This window comes from Petromyzon marinus, chromosome 60 (assembly GCF_048934315.1).
Source record: "Petromyzon marinus isolate PM22_M1 ecotype Great Lakes invasive population chromosome 60, UKy_Petmar_22M1.pri1.0, whole genome shotgun sequence".
In the NCBI taxonomy this organism is placed as follows: domain Eukaryota; kingdom Metazoa; phylum Chordata; class Hyperoartia; order Petromyzontiformes; family Petromyzontidae; genus Petromyzon; species Petromyzon marinus.
Window position 1 is genome coordinate 7,021,553 of NC_133726.1, and position 22,642 is coordinate 7,044,194.

At 52.0% G+C, this 22,642-nt stretch overlaps 1 protein-coding gene across 4 annotated transcripts in view; it reads left to right on the plus strand.

Annotated features, from left to right (window-relative positions):
* The window catches only part of LOC116955621 (connector enhancer of kinase suppressor of ras 2-like), a 65,578-nt gene that overhangs the window by 31,093 nt on the left and 11,843 nt on the right, over positions 1–22,642 (plus strand). For all 4 annotated transcript variants that reach the window (XM_076053316.1, XM_076053317.1, XM_076053319.1 and 1 more), the window contains 8 exons: positions 2,586–2,716; positions 3,154–3,905; positions 4,429–4,494; positions 7,783–7,889; positions 9,503–9,537; positions 10,837–10,882; positions 19,861–19,911; positions 21,131–21,179. In XM_076053316.1, coding sequence (XP_075909431.1) covers positions 2,586–2,716; positions 3,154–3,905; positions 4,429–4,494; positions 7,783–7,889; positions 9,503–9,537; positions 10,837–10,882; positions 19,861–19,911; positions 21,131–21,179 — 1,237 coding nt within the window. The remainder of the gene's footprint in view (positions 1–2,585; positions 2,717–3,153; positions 3,906–4,428; positions 4,495–7,782; positions 7,890–9,502; positions 9,538–10,836; positions 10,883–19,860; positions 19,912–21,130; positions 21,180–22,642) is intronic.

The window sequence follows — 22,642 nt, forward strand, 5'->3', positions numbered from 1 at the left end:
CGACATCTGTGGAGCTGCTAGAGTGGATTGAGGAGGATTGAGACAACGGCATCTCCCGGGGCGCGGATTAAAACCTTGGGACATCGATGATGATGATGGTAGTGATGATGATGAAGATAATCACGATGATGGTGACGATAATAATGATGGAGCTAACGATGGTGATAATGATGGTAATAACAATGGTGACGACGATGATGATAGACCAACTATACCCGAACATCCAGTGGACCACGTAGACAAATAACCATCAAGGCCACTCGTTTCTTTCCATGTCACGACTTAGACATTTCCACTACCCGCTGTGTGGGTGTCTGCGTGTACAGTCTTTCTGAAGTGGCTGGGTGGGTCAGAGGTCAGATCACATGATCTGGCACTGCCTGGATCCTGGGTTCGACTCCAGGTGATTAAAAACCATCGTTTCTAAATGCAGCGTGTTAACAGTTTCGTCCCGGTTTTGTGTTTAAGTTTAGACTTGTTGCACGGATGACTCTCCCGTGTAGCCAGTTTCCCCAGCTCATTAACAAGGGAGAGCCACGGCACGTGATCGCAGCAGCGGTGTTAAGTTTGTTGTCCTTCCCCCGCACCTCCAATTAGCACGGTTGGCGACGTGCAGTGTGAAAGAAGTTCAGGGAGTGTAAGTATAATTGTGTCATTTGTAAATGTTGGGGTCCACTCTCCAACACACCGGTGTCCTGTACAAGTAACTAATTGGCACGCTTCGTTTACGTGACAAACCTTACTGATTGGCTGTGTCGGGTGGTGGTGGTGGTGGCGGGTTTAACGACACCTTTATATTAACGTGTTCCAACCCAAAAACCTCTAATGGATAATATCGGTCGTGAAAGCCTACGTATAAATGGTGTTCTCTGCTTAGTTTGCCTTAATTTCAATTATGAAATATATCGTTTTTACTGTCATGCGGTGAACTTGACTCTCGGTGGCCGAGCAGGCCGGAAGGTACTCGCTGCTCTCTCCTATGTGGACCAGAGGTCACTGGACTGGATCTCAGAAGTAGCTTTGTGGTATCCGCTTACCCCGTGGGCCATTCTGTAACACGAAACGAGCGCGCTGCCCTTGGAGGGTGTCGCGATGGGATAATCTTTTTTTTTTGTCGTTGACGTGATCGCCGATAAGTGCTGGTTTGGATAAAATTTGGGGGAGAATAATTGTCGTGAAAAAAGGGGGGTGGCTGCTTTATGTTGGCAAATATAAGGAGGAAGCAATTGCTCACTTCCCATTCATAATATTTCAACTGCACCCGCTTGGTAAAAAAATGAATACGGATGTGCAAGTACTTGCTCTCGTCTTGAGTGCGTTACGTTTTTCAGGGTTGGTATGATTTACGACGTGTGTATTTTCCACCAACAGATGGGAAGGGAGATCGGAACGAGATGCACACACCCCTGTAAGGAAGGAATGGGGGCTGGGGTGGGCTGGGATGTGTGCGTTGTTTTTACACTCCTGTATACGTTCAGCGATCCTGCTTTCTCGTACCATGTGAGCCGTTGTTTATAAATAAGCGATAGCACGAGTCCACGCGCCTAGACAGGGCCACCCAACCACGGCGCCACCGTTAACCTCTTTAAATAAGTCGCCCCTTCTTAAACCTTAAATTTTTGTGTTTTTAATATATATTAAAAAATTCCTCTGTGCTCATCGTTGCCGCGCGTCCACGTGACGATGAAGTCCGCCTGTGGCGCTGTCGGAGCGGCGCGACACTCCGTGTGAGACGGGAACGGCTCGCGGAAGCGGACAACGCGGAGCAAGCTCTGAGATGCCCTCTTCAAGTGCCCTCTGCGACGCAAAGTCGAGGCAATTTACACCCCTGGTCTGCCGTCGGGAGTCGTTGATCATCACACGAGCGGCGGTCAAACTGATGTTTTAATTAATTTAGCTGCGGTTTTTATTGAGTGCAAGGAAACCGCTACACTTGGGAGCGCTCTTTAGTCGCGACGCAGTCTATGTAATTAGAGGGGTCTCTGTAAGTCTGTGGGTCTCCAGGTAAGTCCAATGGTTTCTGTGTGAATCTATGTAAGTTGCTGGTGTCTGGGCTGAGACCATCAGCATGCTATGCTTGAGAACCCGGTGTAATCGCAGTTTGCTGGCTGAGGCCTGGATTCGAACCCAGGATCTCAGCGGTGCCGGCTCCCAGAGCTCTGACCTCAGCCACCCGGCCACCTCAGCACCGCGCTGTGTTTTCTTGTCCACGATGTTTTGTTTTTTTTTGTCTTGGGCTGCTTGGGTCAGATCGCATGAACAATAACGTGCCGTAAACGCACCTCCACCCGACACAGCCGACCCACGATCTCGACGCCGACTGTCGCGCGACAAGCACAGGTCACAGACACACGGGTGGCGAAATTTTCACGTTCTGTTCACGTGACAAAAACCTGCGCTAATTCGCCTTGTCGGGTGGAGGTTGGTTTACGACACACACCCCCCCCCAAAAACAAAAAAACTTAGCGTGAACAACATTGGTCGCGGAAGCCCTCGAGTAAAATTGTGGATCACGAGCGTGTCGCTTGTCGGCCGGCCGGCCCCGGCTGGCGTGTGTCCGCTGCCACGTTGCTGTGTCCCCGCAGGCCAAGGTGAAGGTCGTGGTCGATCCCGCTCACCACGCGCAGCCCGAGGTGGGGGGCGGAGGGGGGCGGGACGGCGACGCCACACCCGTGGCCGCTCTCCCGCCGCCGCTGCCGCGTCTCCCTCCGTGCTCGTAAGTGCGAGCGCCTCCCCTGCGGCAACCAAGTAAAAAGTGCGTTTGGGAACGGTTTTAAAATGAATAGTTAAACAGACGCTTAGAGTTTGTGGGTTCAAATGCGGGCCATTTGCCTGTAGTAAAACTTAGCAACGCTTGCCGTATATATTCGGAGCTTGCATGTCTCTCCCCCGTGGTCACGTGGATTTTTCTCCGGGTTTTTCCCCTCCCACGTTTAGAATCAGCGTCACTCGTTAAGGCTATTTTGCAGCTGCTGCTGTAAATTTGCACGCGACGATGATGATAAGCCACTGTCGTTGAACTTCCATTTGCGATAGCCATGTTGCTTCTGAAAAAAAAGCTCTATAGCTCAGTGGGACCTGGTACAATGAAAAATACTTTATAGTTTTATAGTGAATCAATGATCTGAGCCCAGTTACGAATGGCGGGCGCAGGAGCAATGGCGCTGACGGAGACGGAGACCCACGGGTGGAGATGGCAGTGCGGGACGGCAACGTGGCAGTGACCGCCATCGTCGCAGCCATCCCCACCGCTACCGCCACCCCCACCGCCATCGTCACTGCTATCCCCACCGCCATCGTCGCTGCCATCCCCACCGTCACCCCCATCCCCACCGTCACCGCCACCCCCACCGCCATCGTCGCAGCCATCCCCACCGCCATCGTCGCAGCCATCCCCACCACCACCCCCACCGCCATCGTCACTCCTATCTCCACCGCCATCGTCGCTGCCATCCCCACCGTCACCCCCACCGCCACCCCCACCGCCATCGTCGCTGCCATCCCCACCGCCACCCCCACCGCCATCGTCGCTGCCATCCCCACCGCCACCGCCACCCCCACCGCCACCGTCACTGCCACCGCCACTGTTGCTGCCACCTCCACCAACACTGCCACCGCCACCGCCACCCCCACCGCCACCGTCACTGTCATCCCCACCACCACCCTCTCCCCCACCGCCAACCTCACCCCCACCGTCACCGCCACCGCCACCGCGGGGGTTCCTGCTCACCCGCCAAGTCCGCCGAGGGCCGACCGAAAGCGGTGCCGGCACAAGCGCGGCCGGAGTCGCTCGTTTAGCCGCGGCGCTGCGCCGGACGGAGCGTCTACCGGGGCCCGGGATGGAGACCGGGGAGGGGGCGTCGGCTGCGGAGGCGGCGGCGGTGGCGGTAGTGCCCGTGATCACGGTACAGTGAACGGCGGTGAATGGTGAAGGCTGGTGAAGGCTGGTGAATGGTGGTGAATGGTGGCGAATGGTGGTTTTGTGAACTGGTACGGTGAACGATGGTGAATGATGGTTCGGTAGAACGATGGTGTATGATGGTGAACGACGGTGTTTTCTTGAATTATCTAATTGGCGATGATCGCTGCCCTACTGTGACAACTTGCGAGGACCCTCCTGAAACTGAGACATGAGGCTCGATTAGCCCTTGTGCAAGAGCTGCCTAGCTCATTGGGCCTAACCAGCTGAGATAATAAAGTTTAAATGAAGCATTCCTGGGCAAGCTAGCGTAAACAAGGCAGCCCATGCAATCGCGAGTGAACTGTATTATTCGACAATAATTTTGGAGCTTCTGGTTGCAATGTGGACTACGCAGGCTGAAATGGCTTTGGGAAACATACCACTTGGAATAAAATCAATTTCCATGTCGAGCGAGGTACAGTTTATCAGAGATGCAATCTAAAACGCGTGTCCCCGTGTCTATTCAGGCCTCAGCCACCACCAGTCACTGCCAGCTGACTTCAGGATGCCAGAGAACATTCTCAAACATGAAGGTACGTCTTCTGACAGAGTGGTCGCACCAGCAGCAGCACCCACTCTCCAAGACCATGGTACATGCAGAGCAAAGGAATAGCATGCCGAGATGTTAGCTACCTCGGCTGGTATACAGGAGATCGTGGGGGGTATCCCAACCCTGACGATGCCTGCTGTATATTTGGAGTTTGCATGTTTTCCCCGTGGTCGTGTTGATTTTTCTCCGGTTCCTCCGGTTTTTCCCCCCCACATTAAGAATCAACGTGCGTTTAGAGTATTTTTGGCTGCTATAAATTTTCAAATTATGATAAGCCACTTCATTGGGTTATCGCTTGTGGCCAGGTTGCTTCTGAAAAAGAGCTATACAGCTCAGTTGGGCTTTACCTGATAAAATGAAAAAAATAGCGTTTAGTTTAATCTTAACTAATTTATCAAGGCGCTTGACAAAGCTTACAGTACGGACAAACCATCTCCACGACTGACACGACACACAGAGGGCATTCATCCAGCAGTTCATTGACAAAGGGCTGTAAATATTCTAAGGTTCTTTCGGTAAAGTCACGTAGAAGGGAAACAATAAAATAATAAAAATATAAAACAATAAAATTCTCACGACGTTTCGACTGCAACACAAGCAATCATAATCAGGTGTGAAAACCACAGCAAGAAAATTTGAAAAAAGTGGCGTTTTTTTAACGTTAGCACCACGGAGAGCGATTTGGCAGTTTGTTCAGATGGACAAGTCCATCTATGTTCGGAAAATAGGAGGGGGAAGACGAAAATAATGGATGCGGTCTGAAAGCCACCTTAAGCGTGAACAATCAATTAAGACCCGAAATGGTTTATCAAATCTTTCCAATGATTGCTAAGCCAGAATCCATCTTCTCGGTTGAAATTATACAGCTTACCAAAAATAGATTAAGTAGATACATCCCTTCTTCCATCATCTCTACTATCAACTCCCCCACCTACAAACTGGCTCGTTTTCTGTCTGAAATCCTGCGGCCTTTCACTGGAAAAACCACCTCTGCGGTACAAAATTCTACTCGCCTGGTATCGACAATCATGGGTATTTTCCTGTCCCCAGATGACCTACTTGTCAGTTTTGATATGGTTTCCTTATTCACCAAAGCTCCTGTGCCTGACACCATCGCAATCATTGAAGACGTGGTTCATCAAGGACGAAATATACTGAGGTACCCCCCCTGGTGAGACACTGCTTAACCAATACATACTTCACTTGGAATGGAACTTTCTGCAAGCAAACTGAGGGCACCCCAATGGACTCCCCCTATCTCCGGTTGTAACCAACATTTTCATGGAGAAATTTGAGACTGACGCCATCCAGACTGCCACTCTGCGCCCAACCTTATGGAAGAGGTACGTGGATGACACTTTTGTCATCTGGCCACATGGCCGGCCTGCTCTAGACCAATTCCTCGACCACATCAATTCCATACACCAAGCCATCAGATTTACCATGGAAGTCGAAAAAGATGGCAAGCTACCTTTTTTGGATGTCCTAATAAAAAAGTGACCTGATGGTTCAATGAGCCACTCTGTCTACAGGAAAGCTACCCATACGGATGCTTACCTGAGACCGGATTCCCACCACCATCCATCCCAGAAGAATTCCCTCATCAAGACTCTGCACCATAGAGCCCAATGCATATCCGACCAGGAACACATAGCCAGTGAACTCAAGCACGTACACCAAGCTCTTAAAGCTAATGGTTACTCCGACTACACAATCCGCAAAGCTATCACTCCAACCATGAAGAAGGACCCTCTTGAGGAGCCTTTCAAAACCATCACTTTACCCTACATTGCGGGGATCACAAAAAAGATCTCCAAAATCTTGAATAAACACAAGATCCATGACCGATTCAACACATTACATAAAATCCGTCATCTGGTTCCGTCTGTAAAAGATGTGATTCCGGACATACAGTACCCTGGCGTCTACAAACTAAGTTGCCTCTGTGGTAGTAGTTACATTGGAGAAACCAAACGCCATGTCTCGGACCGCATTCGTGAACACAAAGCAGACCTAAAATACGGTAGGACCAACACCTCGGCCGTGGCAGATCACTGTTATAATTCAGTAGGCTCACATGACATTGACTTTTCCAAGACAGAGGTTCTTTGCACGCCATCTGGCTACCATGAAAGATTCGTTCATGAGGCTATCCACATATACAAAACACAGAGACAATTTCAACCGAGAAGATGGATTCTGGCTTAGCAATCATTGGAAGGATTTGATAAACCATTTCGGGTCTTAATTGATTGTTCACGATTACGGTGGCTTTCAGACCGCATCCATTATTTTCGTCTCCCCCCTCCTGTTTTCCGAACATAGATAGACTTGTCCATCTGAACAAACTGCCAAATCGCTCTCCGTGGTGCTAACGTAAAAAAAAACGCCACTTTTTTCAAATGTTCTTGCTGTGGTTTTCACGCCTGATGATGATTGCTTGTGTTGCAGTCGAAACGTCGTGAGAATTTTATTATTTTATATTTTAATTATTTTATTGTGTCCCTTCTACGTGACTTTACCGAAAGAACCAAGAATATGAATCCCTGCAGTCACAAAAGCTTTAAATAAAAAGGGCTGTAAGTTGCCATTATTAGTATTATTATGATAACTATTTTTCATAATGAAGGTTTTTAGGTTAGATCGGGTAAGTATAAATGTGTCGTAACCCTCCACCATCCGACACGGCCAGTAAGGTTTGTCACGTAAACAACGCGCCGATTAGTTACTACTACAGCCCACCGGTGTGTTGGAGAGTAAATCCACAACATTTACAATTTGAGTAATACGACGTTTTGCTGGTAATTACATCCAGCATCATCGGGCAATTTGTCAGAATAGTGAAGCCATCCATCTGCTTCCGCTTTTAAATAGAGCAGGACTACGTCATCACTGTGAACCCATCATGAATGACATTGGTCGGCGAAAGCCTACATGTTATAACTGTTGTTATTGTTTCAAATACTTTCAGGTTAAATGGAAGGGCAAAAAATTCGTCTGCATCCGTAGCTGTCTGCGGGGCGTCGCTTCTTCCGGAACGTTGAACATTAAGTCACGGCCGGCCTTTGGTGGTCGTGCAACGTGGAATTCACTGGGGGGCAGGGGGGAGCATCTGCAAACCGCGCCACCGTCTGCACCTCCGCCCCCCAGCCCAGCTCAGTTAGCCTCGGCGAAGGCGCGGTGTGAATTTAAACTAAGACGGGGGGGAGATCTCGCCGATGACGTAATGCCCCAGCGCGCACTGACAGCGCTTGATGCCTTCTGATGCCAGGAGCTTCAGACGGAACGAGACCACCCGGGCCGGCGGAACGCCACGGTGCGGTCGCCCCGGGCCTAGCGTCGGAGGCGTCCGTCGGCCCTGAAGGGCGAGGAGCGGCGGTGGGTACTTTCAGGACCGAATCCAAAACTTGACAGTCGTGGGTTTTTCACCGACGCCGCACTGACCGGCGTGGCGATGTTTGGTCACGTGCGCACGTACGTACGTTTGGCTTCTTCTTCTGCGCCGCACGTGGCCAGCCGTGCGAATCGGAGATGCCGGAGGGGAAGGACAATGAACGAAACGCAAAAAGCAGTTCTACAGAAATGAGTGTTTCGAAATTAGTTTTCGAGTTCATCCCCACGAGCCGTAAGGCGTGGGGAGGTCCTCATCCAGCAGTGGATTGACAAATGCCTCTGCTTGTATGTGCATGCACCACAAGCATTGCACAAGCGACGTGGTGATGTCACCGCCACTTAGTGGTGAGCGGCGGTTGTTGCTATTTGTTCTGGAGTGTACAGCTGGTGCCATGGGGAGGTTTGCACCTTGTATTTGAAAATTTTAAACACTTCTCTCTCTCTCTGATTATTCTCTTGTTCCACTGCTCCACTTTTCAATTCCCTCTTCCCATCGCTGTCGTCATCTCTTTCCGCTGGAGCGCTTATTATTCTTAAAGTATTCTTTGAGTCTTTCGGTAAAGCCACGTAGATAGAAAAATAATAAAAATATCACGACGTTTCGATCGCAACAGAAGCAATCGTCATCAGGTGTTGCGATCGAAACGTTGTGATATTTTTTTTTTCTATCTACGTGGCTTTACCGAAAGACCCAAAGCATATGAATTCCTGCAGTCACGAAAGCTTTAAGTCAAGATTCTTAAAGTAATCATAATACTAACCTTCATTCGATTCAAGAAACGCGCAATCACTCTTATCTTTCACAAGCTTTTATCGTGCCGTTTGTTGCTGGTTTTGGGCCTTCGTGCCTATCTATCACTATTGTTGGGCTTGTTTACCCTATCACTAGGATTATTATTCAGCTCGTTTACCCAAGAAGGCCACAGTGAGCCTCGTAGACTCTTTTTTCAGCAGGGTTCTGCCAAGTCTTTTTTGCACTGGGGACGTGGGGCGACAATTACCATGTCGCTTGCGATTGAGTGACTTGCGGTGGGGTTCTTCAAACTTGAAAAATCGGTGGTGGCCGGCACACATCGGCCGACTCTTGCGAAATAAAATAGTATCGTTTTATTTGTATATATATATCCTAATATATAAACACCCAGGTCTGTGATTCTGTCATTCTGTGACTAACGCGGCACAGATTGGTTGAAGTGCGTCACGTGACCGGGACCAACCAGCCAACCAATGCTTGGCGGGGCTATAGAGGGGCGGGTGAAAGTCCGCATCGAACCAAACCCCCAGCAATGCCATCTACTTAACGACGAGAGGAAATTCACACGAAATGTCGTTTTCAATTAAGTATTTCAGATGTAAAATGATATAAGCTTTTAATGAAGAAATTAAATTATCTAATTCAAAACATATTTCATTTTTAAACTTCTAAACGGAGCATCGGGTGCTTGCGTGAATGCGTCGTTCGTGTGCAATTTTTTTCGTGACATTCCTGGCCGAACGCCGTAAATGGTTGTTAATGCACCCGTGGTTGAGAAACTGTACATAAAAAATATATAATTATATTTTTTTAAATGCAATGTTTCCTGTTTCGTGTGTGGCAGGATGAAAATGCCGGAGCTGACAACTATCGTTCAGTGTGAGTAAACCACATGATGCCATCGTGCCAGACATCCCGTGTGTGTGTACCGCATTGTAGCAATCGGAGGTGCGGAGGACAGACATCAAACATTGCTTTTCCTTTCTCCGTAGATTGCCCCCATTCACGTTTACATGACACGTGGTAGCTACCAACAATACACTAAACTCAAGCAATGTTTTATTTGACCAGGTAAGGCCCATTGAGCTCAGGAGCGGACCTGGCTGTCGCGAGTGACAGCCCGACGAGAAGTGGCTTATCGCGTGGACATCTGTAGCAGGCAAAATTACTCCCTAAACGCGCGGCGTCGATTCTAAACGTGGGAGGGGAAAAACAAAAAACGCAGGACCCGGAGAAAAATCCACGCGACCACGGTGGGGGGGAGAGAGAGAGAGAGAGAGACACCGCAAACTCCACAGGGGATGGGATGGAGCTCGTTGTCGTGTCGCACTCAACGGCTGTGGCCAAGCGCGTGGCCTTTCCTTTGCGGTTTCTGCGACGAGTGTGCGGTGGTGGTGGTGGTGGTGGTGGAGTCGTCATCGCTGTCTGTGCGGCGGTGGCGACGGCAACGTGGAAGTTCCCGCATTCTTGGCCGGGGAGGAAACGAGAACCGATGGGGTGTCGAATTACTGTAAAACCCACATTTTTTTGCAGAATAAAATAGATCCCTTTATGATTACATTTGTTATTATTTTACAGTACCGTGCTTTTTATACTTAGGGGGAACTGCTGTTGGGTGCTACTCGTTGCGAGCGAATGCGCTGCCTTGACATGGCTCGTGTGAGTTTGCCCCCAAAGCCCCTTCCCAACAAAGACAAAGATCCCCCCCCCCCCGTATAGCCTCAACATACTTTCGGGGCAAGTGCTGTTAGCGAGCACCTTCTTATTCATCTCGCCACCGTAGTGGCCCACACTATGACGAGGTGATGGTCTCACTCACGAAGGCCGGCGTGGCCTGGCCTCCTTCCCGAGTGGCGACGTTTACACACCGTACCAAATTCTCATTTTGAGGTCAAGTCTACCTGGGAGGAGGCCCAGGTCCGGTTCATGCAATAGCCACTGGTGTTGGCCGTGAGCGGGAATGGAATTCGGCTCGCCGGGTTTGTGGCGCGGCACAGCACGCTAACCGCTACACCACCGCTCACGGCCAACACCAGTTGGCCGTGAGCGCTAACCGCTACACCACGCACACAACGCGCGCACTCGCACGCATGGCAAACATAAAGGCTTGATGGCTTCCTGTCTTGGCTCGAACAACCTGAATAGCGGCTTGTCTTCGTTTGTTTGTTTGTTTTACAGGTCACGGCAAAACGCGGATAGAACATCGAAGACACCGGCGGCAGCGGTGAGTCGGGCCAATCTTTCGTGAAGGAGTGTGATCGAAAATAAGAAGTAATGATGACGCACTTTTTCGTTTGTGAAATAAAATGCACGTATTTCCTTTGGTGGAAACTGGCTGGCAGACGGCTCAGCGGTACGCCGCACCGTGCTAGCGGCGTTCGCCGCGGTTGCCTCTCCGTTGGCTTGCGCGACACCATTGGGCCAATCTTTTCCCTTTTTTCGTGTGCGCGCGTTTGTGTGTGAGCGTGTTTGTGTGTGAGCGTGTTTGTGTGTGTGCGTGTTTGTGTGTGTGCGTGTTTGTGTGTGTGCGTGTTTGTGTGTGTGCGTGTTTGTGTGTGTGCGTGTTTGTGTGTGTGCGTGTTTGTGTGTGTGCGTGTTTGTGTGTGTGCCTGTTTGTGTGTGTGCGTGTTTGTGTGTGTGCGTGTTTGTGTGTGTGCGTGTTTGTGTGTGTGCGTGTTTGTGTGTGTGCGTGTTTGTGTGTGTGCGTGTTTGTGTGTGTGCGTGTTTGTGTGTGTGCGTGTTTGTGTGTGTGCGTGTTTGTGAGAGCGTGCGCGTCAGCAGAGCGTTAGCGTCACGATCAGCGCTACGCTGCGCTAGGAACCCGGCCACGCGACCTCGGTTCCCGCTCGCGGCCAACGCAACGGCGGCGATTATCTGAACCGGTCCCGGGCTTCCCCTGGGCTTCCCCTAGGCGGACTCAACCTCAAATGAGTACCTGGTGCGGTGTGTAGTAAACATCGCCATTAGGGGAGGTAAAGGCGGCCGGCCGTGGTGCTGGCCACCTATCCCCTCGTGTGCCGTACCGGCCTTCATAGGTGCTGCTACTCGCTTACGGCACTTGCCCCAAACAATCTGTTGAGGCTAGACGGGGGGGGGGGGGGTCTTTGTCTTTGTGAGCGCGTGTGAGAGACACTGGTCCTTAAATCGCCACCGATGCCGCCACCCACCTACCACCTTCCCCTTTCTCTGCTGCTCTGTGAGATCCGCCCATACTCTTGGACACGTGGGAAAAAGAGCTTCGTTGCTCATCGGATTCACCCCTCCAGTCCATTTAGAAGAATCTGGATCCCGTAGAGACGCGGAGCGATCGCTTTAACAACGCTCGCTGTCACCCTCCCCCTTGCTGAGAGAGTCAGAGGAGCAGTGGGATATCTATAAACGGATCACTGTATATTGCTCATATAACTCTTTTATTGGTCACATTATGTGCAAGTAAACACTTGTAGACTACCGCTGTAAAAAAAACGATATAGCTGTTTTTTTTTTGTTAAAGCCAGCTGGCCACAAATGATAGCCCAATTAAAGTGGCTTATCATCGAGTGGAAATGTACAGCAGCCAAATACTCTAAAACGCGTGTACCTAAGTGTGGAGGGAAAAAAACCGGAGGACCCGGAGAAAAACCCACGCTACCACGGGCAGAGAGAGACACGCAAACTCCCAATATACAGCAGCATGCGTCAGGGTCGTGATCGAACCCACGACCTCCTGCATACCAGGCGAGCTAGTTAACATCTCCTAGCCACCGTGATGTTGATGATGAGAGAGAGAGACACACAGACTCCCAATATACAGCACCATGCGTCAGGGTCGTGATCGAACCCACGACCTCCTGTAGACCAGGCGAGCTAGTTAACCTCGCCTAGCCACCGTGATGTGGACGATTAGAGAGAGAGAGACACGCAAACTCACAATATACAGCAGCATGCGTCAGGGTCGTGATCGAACCCACGACCTCCTGCATACCAGGCGAGCTAGCTAACATCTCCTAGCCACCGTGACACCCGACACAGTGGTACCTCCCACCCTCCAGACACCGCGAGGCAGCACACCTGATAGCCGTGTTGGCATTACAAAGAGAGGATGCAGGAGGTGTGGGGGTTGTGGTGTGTGGGGGAGGGTGGGCGTGGAACTGCAGGGCTCGGCTGTAAAAGAGCGCTGTGAGACCCGCAGACCGGGTGTTGTCCCCGGGGCGTTTATTGCGGCGGCAAGGTGCAGAGACACATATCAGCCAGCGGCGTCCAGAGTTCAGGAGGCCTCGTGCGTAGCTATTCGATTGAAAGCCGGGGGCCAAATACCTGTCTGACGAAAATATCACCGCAGCCCAACGACCGGGCAAAGTCCACCTCTTGACCACCGAGCGAGAGAACTCCCAGGGTAGGGAAGCTGCCACACCTTACCCCCCCCCCCCCCCACCACTACGATGTACCGCGGCGAGCCCCAGGGGCTTGTGAGCAAACGCTCGACCTCCGCTGCAACGTTCCCCGGCCCGTCGTGGGCGAGCGGCGAGCGCGGTCACCCGGTCCGCGATCTCGTGACGAGGCTCCGCGGCCGGGGGTGCGAACGCGACGTCGTCATCGTCATCGTCGTCGTCGTTGCCTTGGTTGAAGAATAAGAAGTCGACTCGGGTTCAGAATGTACAGCCTCCGCGAACATCACGTCTTCGGCAGCCAGGTTTGTGTTGCCTTTCGCGACCGCCCGACCCGGCCAGGTGCGTGCGTGTCTGTGTGGCGCTGCGTTGGCTGGCTCATGTAGCCCCCACATGCCCAACCACCGCATACCCCAGCAGCTTCTGTTGAGCTGGATCGAGGGTGCTAAATGGGTGCGGCACAGGCTAGAGAAGAGATGGACTGAGGTTGTACGGGAGGATGCGGAGCTGAGTGGACTTTCCGATGGCCGGTACCGGCGGTGTCAAAATCGGACCTCTTTGGAGGAGGCTCATGAAGGACGCTCCTGAGCAGTTGGAGACAGTCGGCCTTTAACAACAGCGGTGGGTAGAGGAGCGACGCTCACAACAACGAGCCGAGCGCAGGGCGGCTAACATGCGGCAAGTTGGCACAGTAGGGGGCACAGCTGGTGCGTCTGCCAGTCATCTTAGTCAACCCATGGCACCTGCTGGGTCTGTCCCGTGACCTTATCAGCAGTGAGCCTTGAACAATTGATGTGGCCTCAAAGTGCACCTGGCCTGGCACAACCGCCGTGGTGGCATCACCGCTACTTAGTGGCGAATGGCGGCTGTTGTTGTCGTCGTGTGGCGCTGGTGCCTCCCCCCCCCTCCTCCTCCGTTTGTTTTCGCCAGTTTCATTTCCCGTGCGATGCTGCTGACTGAACGGATGTTTAGGATAAGTGCAGGCAGTCTCCAGCTTACGACGACACACGTTTTATGACGTTTGCTATCATGCCGCCGTGGATCGATTTACGACGTGACTTGGGGTGGAGCGTTTTTGCTATTTTTCGAGTGTTTGCGTGGATGTTTGCCTATTTACACCCTGTTCGATACGGCCGATGGTCCGATTTGTACAACGACGGGATTTCCAGGAACGCATTCGCACGGCTGGCTATGTATGGTGCGAAAGAAGTTCAACATTCGTACGTGACGTCGTGAAAGCGGGGACCCGCGCTGCACTCGGGAGCTGCTGCAATGCATGTTTCCTCTTGAAGTAGTTTCGCCGTAATTTTATCGTTTTTCAATATTTCATAGCTCTGCGTCCTCCTTCAACCCCCTCCACCCCTCCCCAACCCCCCCACCCCCCGCCACCGGGGTCACCGTTGCCTAAGAGCTCGAGCTCAATGCGGGCCCCGCCCCCCGGATGAACAAAATAAATAAATAAACACGCCCAATTTTTGTTTGGGTCCATAATCGTTACAATTAAAGAGCGTTCGCAATGAACGCTCCCTTTATTGATCCACTGCTGGATGAAGGCATGCCCCCCCCCCCGTGCCGCATCGGTTGTGGTGTTTGTCTGACCATACTTCACCACATTGGGCGCTGTTGGTTGTTGAAGGAAGGGGAAGTGGTGGGTGGGCGGGTTGGGGATGGGGGCCGGCCTGGTCCAGATATCGCTCGCCACCGACGTTAATCGTGGCCAGGAATCGAACTCGGGCTTCCGAGTCCAAGGCGCGCTGCGTGAGCGTTCACGTGCAGCGCTACGCCTGTGCGGTTTTTCGCGCGTAATGGCCGCGTAAACGTTGCCTGCCATCGCCATCGAATGAGCACTTGTTGTGGCGTGTGTAAACGTAGCCACGAGGGAGACAAAGGCGGACGGGCGTGGTGCTTGGTCATCCCACTGCCCTCGTGTGCCGTGCCGGCCTTCGTAGGTGCTGCTCGCTAACGGCACTTTCCCCAAGAGTCTGTTAAGGCTGCACGGGGGAGAACTTTATCTTGGTCGTAGCCCACAGTTGCCACCTGCCCGGGGTTAACCGGGTCGGTCCAGTCCGGCAATCGGTGGAGTTATCGGTGTTCCGGTGGCAGCAGCAGGAATCGAGCTGTAACTGGGACCTGGTGGTTTATAGCGTTGGACTTTATCGCGGTAAACTGCACTGTGTCGATAGGCCTAGGCTGGAGCAGAGCTATGTCTGGGGTTTGGTTTGCGGGGAAAGGTGGCGGACCCAGCCGCTCGCCGGCCGTTAGAACGGGAGCGGGCCCCGGACAGATGCGATCGCAGAGGGCGCGGGGCGTGACCCGGGGCGGCCGTGACGGCCGGGCCAGGAACGACGGGATCCATGCACCTCCCAAGGGATGGTGCGGGCAGGGCGGTGAACCCAACATTTCAGACTTTCAAAATAAAGCCCTACGTTAGTTACAGCAACAAAATATTCAGTATATTAATAAGGCATACAGTAGAACGCCTCTTAACGACCACACCTGTTAACGAATAATCGCTTAACAGTGGGCCTCCACGAAGCACAATGTGTATAGTGTAGTGCATAGTGTAGTGTATAGTGTAGTGTATAGTCGTGTAGTGCCTCCATAGAGTCTAATGTGTTCTCTTACCGACCATTCCCCTGTTAAAGACGGGCTGTTGTAGGTACGGTAAATATGAACTAACGCATCGATTAATCGCGTTTCTTTTAATATTACGTGTTTATAATGTTGTTGTTATCTTTATTTAATAATATATTATTAAGTACGTTTTTTCGGGTGAAAAAGGGTAACTGTCGATGCTATCCGAACGCATTAAGCCTTTCACGTGCATTTGCTATACTCGGTTTCGTGGAACCAAATACCGTCGAGGGGTTCCGCTGTGCAATTTGTGGGGGGGTTTTGAAGTTGGGGGGGCAAGGGGCGATCACCCACATCGGCCCCCACCACTCCCCTTGGCCGCCTCCTCCCCCGGAGCCGCCGGCCGGACTGAACTTTGAACTCTGGCAGTGCTCTGCAGTAAAAGGAAGGCCATTGAGCAACACGAAAACCCCAGGGCTCACAGAATGGCAGGAAGCTCTCCCGCAGTGCACCTTTGGGGGTTCTCCTTGGGGGGGGGGGGGGGTTGTCACCCCACTCCAAAGAGGAAGGAGGCCAGGCCGTGACCTTTGCTGTGTGTGTCTTTGTGTGTGATTGTGTCTGTGTGTGTGATTGTGTGTGTGTCTGTGTGTGATTGTGTTTGTGTGGGGAGCGATAGTGTAGCGGTTAGCGCGCTGCGCTATGAACCTGGCGACCTGGGTTCGATTCCCGCTCATGGCCAACACCAGTGACGATTATCTGAACCGGTCCCGGGCCTCCCCTAGGTCGACTCAGCCTCAAATGAGTACCTGGTGCGGTGTGTAAACATTGCCACTAGGGAGACAAAGACGGTCGGGCGTGGTGCTGGCCACCCACCCCCTCGTGTACCGTTCCGGCCTTCATAGGTGCTCGCTAACAGCACTTGCCCCTACAGTCTGTTAAGGCTATATGGGGGATCTTTGTTTTGTGATTGTGTGTGTGATTGTGGGTGTGTGTGTGTGTCTGTGTGTGTGTCTGTGTGTGTGTCTGTGTGTGATTGTGTGTGTGTGTGTCTGTGTGTGTGTGGGGAGCGGTAGTGTAGCGGTTATCGCGCCGCGCTACCAACCCGGCGACCCGAGTTCCATTCCAGCTCACGGCCAGCACCAGTGACGATTATCTGAAACGGTCCTCGGGCCTCCTCGCCACTAGAGAGACAAAGGCGGCCGGGCATGGTGCTGGCCACCCACCCCCATCGTGCACCGTTCCAGCTTTCAAAGGAGCTCGCTAATGTCACTTACCCCAACACTCTGTTAGGGCTATGCGGGGGACCTTTGTCTTTGCTTTCATGTGGGGAGCGGGAGCATAGCGGTTAGCTGCACTACGGCCGAGCCAACCTAGGGGAGGCACGGGACCGCTTCAGCGGCGATCGAACTCGGGTCGGCGCGCTCTGTGCCATCGCCGTTTGTACACAGCCTGCGGCGCAAGGCCGTGTGACCTCTCCGCTGTCGAGGGGCCTCCGTTTGCGCGTAGTCCCACGTCCCTCCTACCCCCCTCTCTCCCACCACTGGCAACCGCGGACGGCGTGAATCTGCAGCTCGCTTCCCTACCTTCAACCACCCTAACTATTTTTCTAGTTTAAAAAAAACCAAACATTCTACGACGCGAAGGCCTCACGGAGCTGTGGCGCTCTTTTTTTTTTCCGCCGCGACCTGGCCACAAATGATCGCTCAGCGTCACCGTCGTCACCACTTGGCAAATCCAAATTCTCTCTCTCTGTCTCTTCACTTCTCGGTTCAACCAAAAAAAACACGGAGCTTACTTTACACCTTACCCTAACCTCTTCTGCCGGCCCCTCTTGTTGCCTCCCACATTACGGTTTGTGCTGTCGTTTTATTCCCCCCCCCCTTCCCCCGATCCGCGTGTGTTCATATCCATGCCGCTGCCGTAGGCTACAACGCGGAACGTGCGTTCACCCGTAACCCTCTTCACGTTACGCCTGCGGTTTTTTTTTTTACGCGCGCTTCTCAAGACGGTCAAACACCTCGTCTGTTACACGAATAGGTTTTGCTTTATCTGGCAATAAGACAAAGTGCTAAGATGTCAAAACACCAGACCGGTGAAACGTTTCTCAAGGAATCCTGTCTGCGTTGACCACGCACGGTACTTTTGGTGAACATGCAAACAAAACAAAAAAAGACGTGCTCTGATAATATTCGGTGCATTGTCTTTTAAACGGATCGGTCCACACCAGAGACCGCGGAGAATCCATACTCTTTGGTTCTTTCGGTAAAGTCACGTAGGTATAAAATAAAATAAATCACGACCTTTCGATCGCAACACAAGCGGTCGTGATTTTTTTTATAACTAGGTGACTTTACCGAACGGACCAGAGTGTGGATTCCTGCAGTCACGAAAGCTTCAAATGAAGATTAAATCACCCGGACACTTGCCAAAATACAAAACTAAAACTAATCCCCATCCTACCAGGCAAAGTTTGCTGCTACTCGCTGACAGCACTTGCCCCCAACACACTGTTGAAGGCTATACGGGTGATCTTTGTTTTTGTTGCTTCCACGACGTTTCGGGCGCAACACAAGGGTCCGTCATTTATTTTACTTCACCGAAAGTATGGATTCCTGCAGTCACGAAAGTTTGAAATCAATAAAGAATGCATATATTATCAGAGCATGTTTTTCGTTTGTTTGCGTGTTCACCGCAAGTACCGTGTGTGGTTAACGCAGACAGGATTCCGTGAAACAGGTTTCTGTTTGGAGTTTTAACGTCTGAACATTTGTTTCATTGCCAGAGAAGGTCAAACCTATTCTTTTATTTTGATACAGGCAAGAAAGGTCCCATGCCTCGTCCGTTAGTCTGCGCGACGTCCCTTTTAAAGGACTCTCGATCCACTCGTTCTCTGCAGAATTCACGTCTTTGTTTTGTCGTCCGTCTTCGCTTGGTGCTGCTGCTGCTGCTGCGGCGGCGGTGGCCACCGCCACCGCAAATCTCCCCGCGTGGTAACGGCCGACCGACCGGCTAAACGGGAACGCGCGCCGTCCACGCAAGCAAGTCAAATATAAACGTGACCTCTCTCGCGAACCCCGCTTTGTATGCGTGCATGTGTTGAGCTTCTTCCGCACCGCCAACCGTGCTTATCGGGAAGTGCGGTGGGGCGGGTGGTGGGTTAAGGACAACAAACTAAACACAACAACAAGCAGTTCTAAAGAAATGAGCTTTCAATCCGGATGATTTACAAGTGCCACAGCCTCCCAGTGGCTTTCCCCGCGCCCTGCTCGTGGGCCGGGCCATCGTTACTTTCACACGCGGCAATCCACCACGGTTTGCTCGCTCTGTGGGGCGGGGGGAGCCACGCGCTCGGAACACCCGCCCACCCAACCACCAAACCACCCACACCACCCACACACACACCCACCCACACACCACACACCCACCCACACACCACCCACACACCACCCACCCACACATCCACCCACACACCACCCACCCACACACCCACATGCCGACCCACACACACACACACCCACCCACACATACACACAACCATGGGGGCGGGCGAGAGAGCCGGATATTGTCGCGGTGATCTGACCGCTGCCGCCGCCCGTTGACGCTGCGCTGCAAGCGGCGCCGTGCGGGGCCCCGCGACGTGTGCCGATGTGCCGATGTGCCGTTCCGCCTCGGGAGTCGTCGCCGCCGCCGCCGCAGGTTTCGGTGGAACGGCAGAGGGGTGCGAGCGCCGGGGAGCGCTTGTGTCTGGCCGTGCCCCATGCCCGTTTCGCGTGAGTATGCGGCAGCAGAGCGTCGCAACGCGCCCGTGCAGTGTTTGTACATTTCCGCTCGTTGCGTCACGGTATGAGTTGTTGGCGCTGGTGGCTCTTTGCTTGGGTGCTGCACTCTTGCAAATGAGGCTCCTCCTCTGTCCTGGTGTCTTTGAGAGTTGTTCTCACCTTGCTGAGCACAGTCAGCCCGCCTCGTAGCGTGCAGAGCAACAGTCCCGCACCTCCGATTAGCACGGCTGGCCACGTACTGTGCGATAGAAGTTCAGCATACAGACGTGCAAAGCCAAATGCAGAGCTGCTGTGTTATTACCAGCCAAACGCGGATGGAACGCTGTGTAAAGTCTGATTACCGTTTGGCTGTGCTGGTAATCTCTCCCCACCCCCAGCTGGCCTTAGTGCCGGCTCAACGCGGCGATGGTCGGTTGCGATTGCAGATCGTCTACTTTTTGTCATCGTCATCGTTGTTGTTGTTGTTGCGCTTTCTTCCGCAGGAAATCTTGCCCTCGGTCCTGCGACCTCTCTCTGGAACCGCCGAAGCCTTTGTAAGAAACCTCGCCGCCATAAGTCGTCGTCGTGGTCATCGTCATCATCATCGTCGTTCTTTATCATCATCGTCATCATCATCGTCGTCATCGTCGTCATCATCATCATCGTCGTCGTCATCATCGCCGTCGTTCTTCATCATCGTCGTCATCATCGTCGTCATCATCATCATCGTTGCCATCATCATCGTCGCCATCATCGTCATCATCATCGTTCTTCATCGTCGTCATCATCGTTACCATCCTCATCGTCGCCATCATCATCATCGTCGTCATCATCGTCGTCGTTCTTCATCATCATCGTCATCATCGTCGCCATCATCATCGTCGTTGCCATCATCATCGTCGCCATCATCGTCATCATCGTCGTCATCACCATCGTACGTCGTCATCACCATCGTCATCGTACGTCGTCATCATTGTCATCATCGTCGTTCTTCATCATCGTCGCCATCATCATCATCATCATCGTCGTCGCCATCATCGTCGCCATCATCGTCGTCGTCATCATCATCGTACATCGTCATCATAATCATCATCATCATCGTCGTCATCATCGTCGTTCTTTATCGTCGTCATCGTCCTCGCCATCATCATCATCATCGTCGTCATCATCGTCGTTCTTCATCATCATCATCGTTGTCGTCATCATCGTCATCATCGTCATCATCGTCATAGTCATTATTATTATTCACGGCCAAGGCCTCGGATTGGAATGCGACCGAATGTGATTCAGGATCTTCAGTGATCGTTAAGAGTAACATTGCGCGAGCTGAAATTACACGGCAATGAAAGCCACGTGAAAATGTTGTTGTTGCTGCTATTGTTGTTGTTGCTACTATTGTTGCTGCTGTTGTTGTTGCTGCGGCTGTTGTTGCTGCGGCTGTTGTTGTTGCTGCTATTGTTGTTGTTGCTGCTATTGTTGTTGCTGCTATTGTTGTTGCTGCGGCTGTCGTTGCTGCGGCTGTTGTTGTTGCTGCTATTGTTGTTGTTGCTGCTATTGTTGTTGTTGCTGCTATTGTTGTTGCTGCTATTGTTGTTGTTGCTGCTATTGTTGTTGTTGCTGCTATTGTTGTTGCTGCGGCTGTTGTTGTTGCTGCTATTGCTGCTGTTGCGAAAATACCGCCCGGTAGATTTTAGCCAAAAACGCGACCTCTCTGCTGTCGGTGAAGGCGCGTCGTGGTTCATAACCTTTTTTGTTTTTGTTGTTGTGTCGCAGGCGGCCAACAATGTCCGCATGAGGAACAAGAACCACATCAAGGGAAAAGGTGAGCGTGGATGTATGTACGTACGTATGTACACGGACTCCTCAACTTACGAACGAGTTAGGTTCCAGAGGTCTGTTCGTAAGTCGATTTGTGCTTAAGTCCAACTTTACTCCTGTCGATTGCAAATACGGTGTGCACGCGTGTGCACTAATGGCTTTAAAAGTTGTATAATCTCCTGTAGATGTAGACGCCACTGGTTCTTCACGTTCTGCAGATGTAGATGCCACTGGTTCTTCACATTTTGCAGATGTAGATGCCACTGGTTCTTCACGTTCTGAAGATGTAGATGCCACCACCGCCGTCGATTGCACGGCGGTTGAACTTACGACTCTCGGTCCGAACAGGCAACCTTGACATACGGACAGGTTTGTTCGTATCTCTGAAAGTTCGTAAGTGGAAACGTTCGTAAGTAGAGGAGTCCCTGTACGTTGCACTTCCTCCGCCGCTAAACGTAGCCGACCGTGCTAATCGGAGGTGCCATGTTGATCGCCCGCGTTGAACGTCCACACTTTGAGAAGTGCGCCGGGGTGGGGGTAGAGGGGCGTGGAGGTTAACGCACGCTTTGCATACTCTTTGGTTCTATTCGGTAAAGTCACGTAAAAAAAACAACAACAAAAAAATTCACGACGTTTCGGCCACAACACAAGTGGCCTTCATCAGGTGAAGGGACCAGACTGTCCAGAGGACAGCGCTGGAGCGAACACAGCCAAGCTCAGACCGCGACCTTTAAGCTGTGTGAGAGGAAGCAGAGCGCCTTGACAAAGGAATTAGCATAAAAATTAGCATTTAATTGGCGGACTTAGCATGATGAACGATGTACAGGGGGGAGCATGTGCAGACCGGCGAGGGGGGGAGGGGGGAGTTTACATATTGATGGTGTGAAAAGGGAATTTGAGCAGCTGCGAAAGTTTGCGATACCACTACTTGAAAAAAATATACTGTACTATTGAAAATTAGTTTAATGTTTGGTTTGATTCAGAACATATTTCCAATGGTTGCTTAATTTGAAACCATCCTCTCGGTTGAAATTGTGTCTGCGCCCGTAAATCTGAATTGCCTCGTGAACAAATCTCTGATAAAAACCCGTGGGTCTGCAGAGAATGTTGCCAAGTGACCGAGAGAGGAACGAGGGGGTCGGAGGGCGTGACGCGTCGGTGAATGACATCGGCAGGACGCGCATCATGGCTGGCAGGGACGGTCGGTGGCCGATGTTCGGAAATAACGCGCCGGAGTTACAGCCAGGGTGGATTGGGGCGCCATGGTGTGCGAGATGTTAACCACCTCGCCTGGTGTACAGGAGGTCGTGGGTTCGATCCCGACCCTGACGCCTGCTGCTGCTGTATATTTGGAGTTTGCGTGTCTCTCTCTCTCTCATCATCATCACGGTGGCTAGGAGATGTTAACTACCTCGCCTGGTATACAGGAGGCCGTGGGTTCGATCCCGACCCTGACGCCTGCTGCTG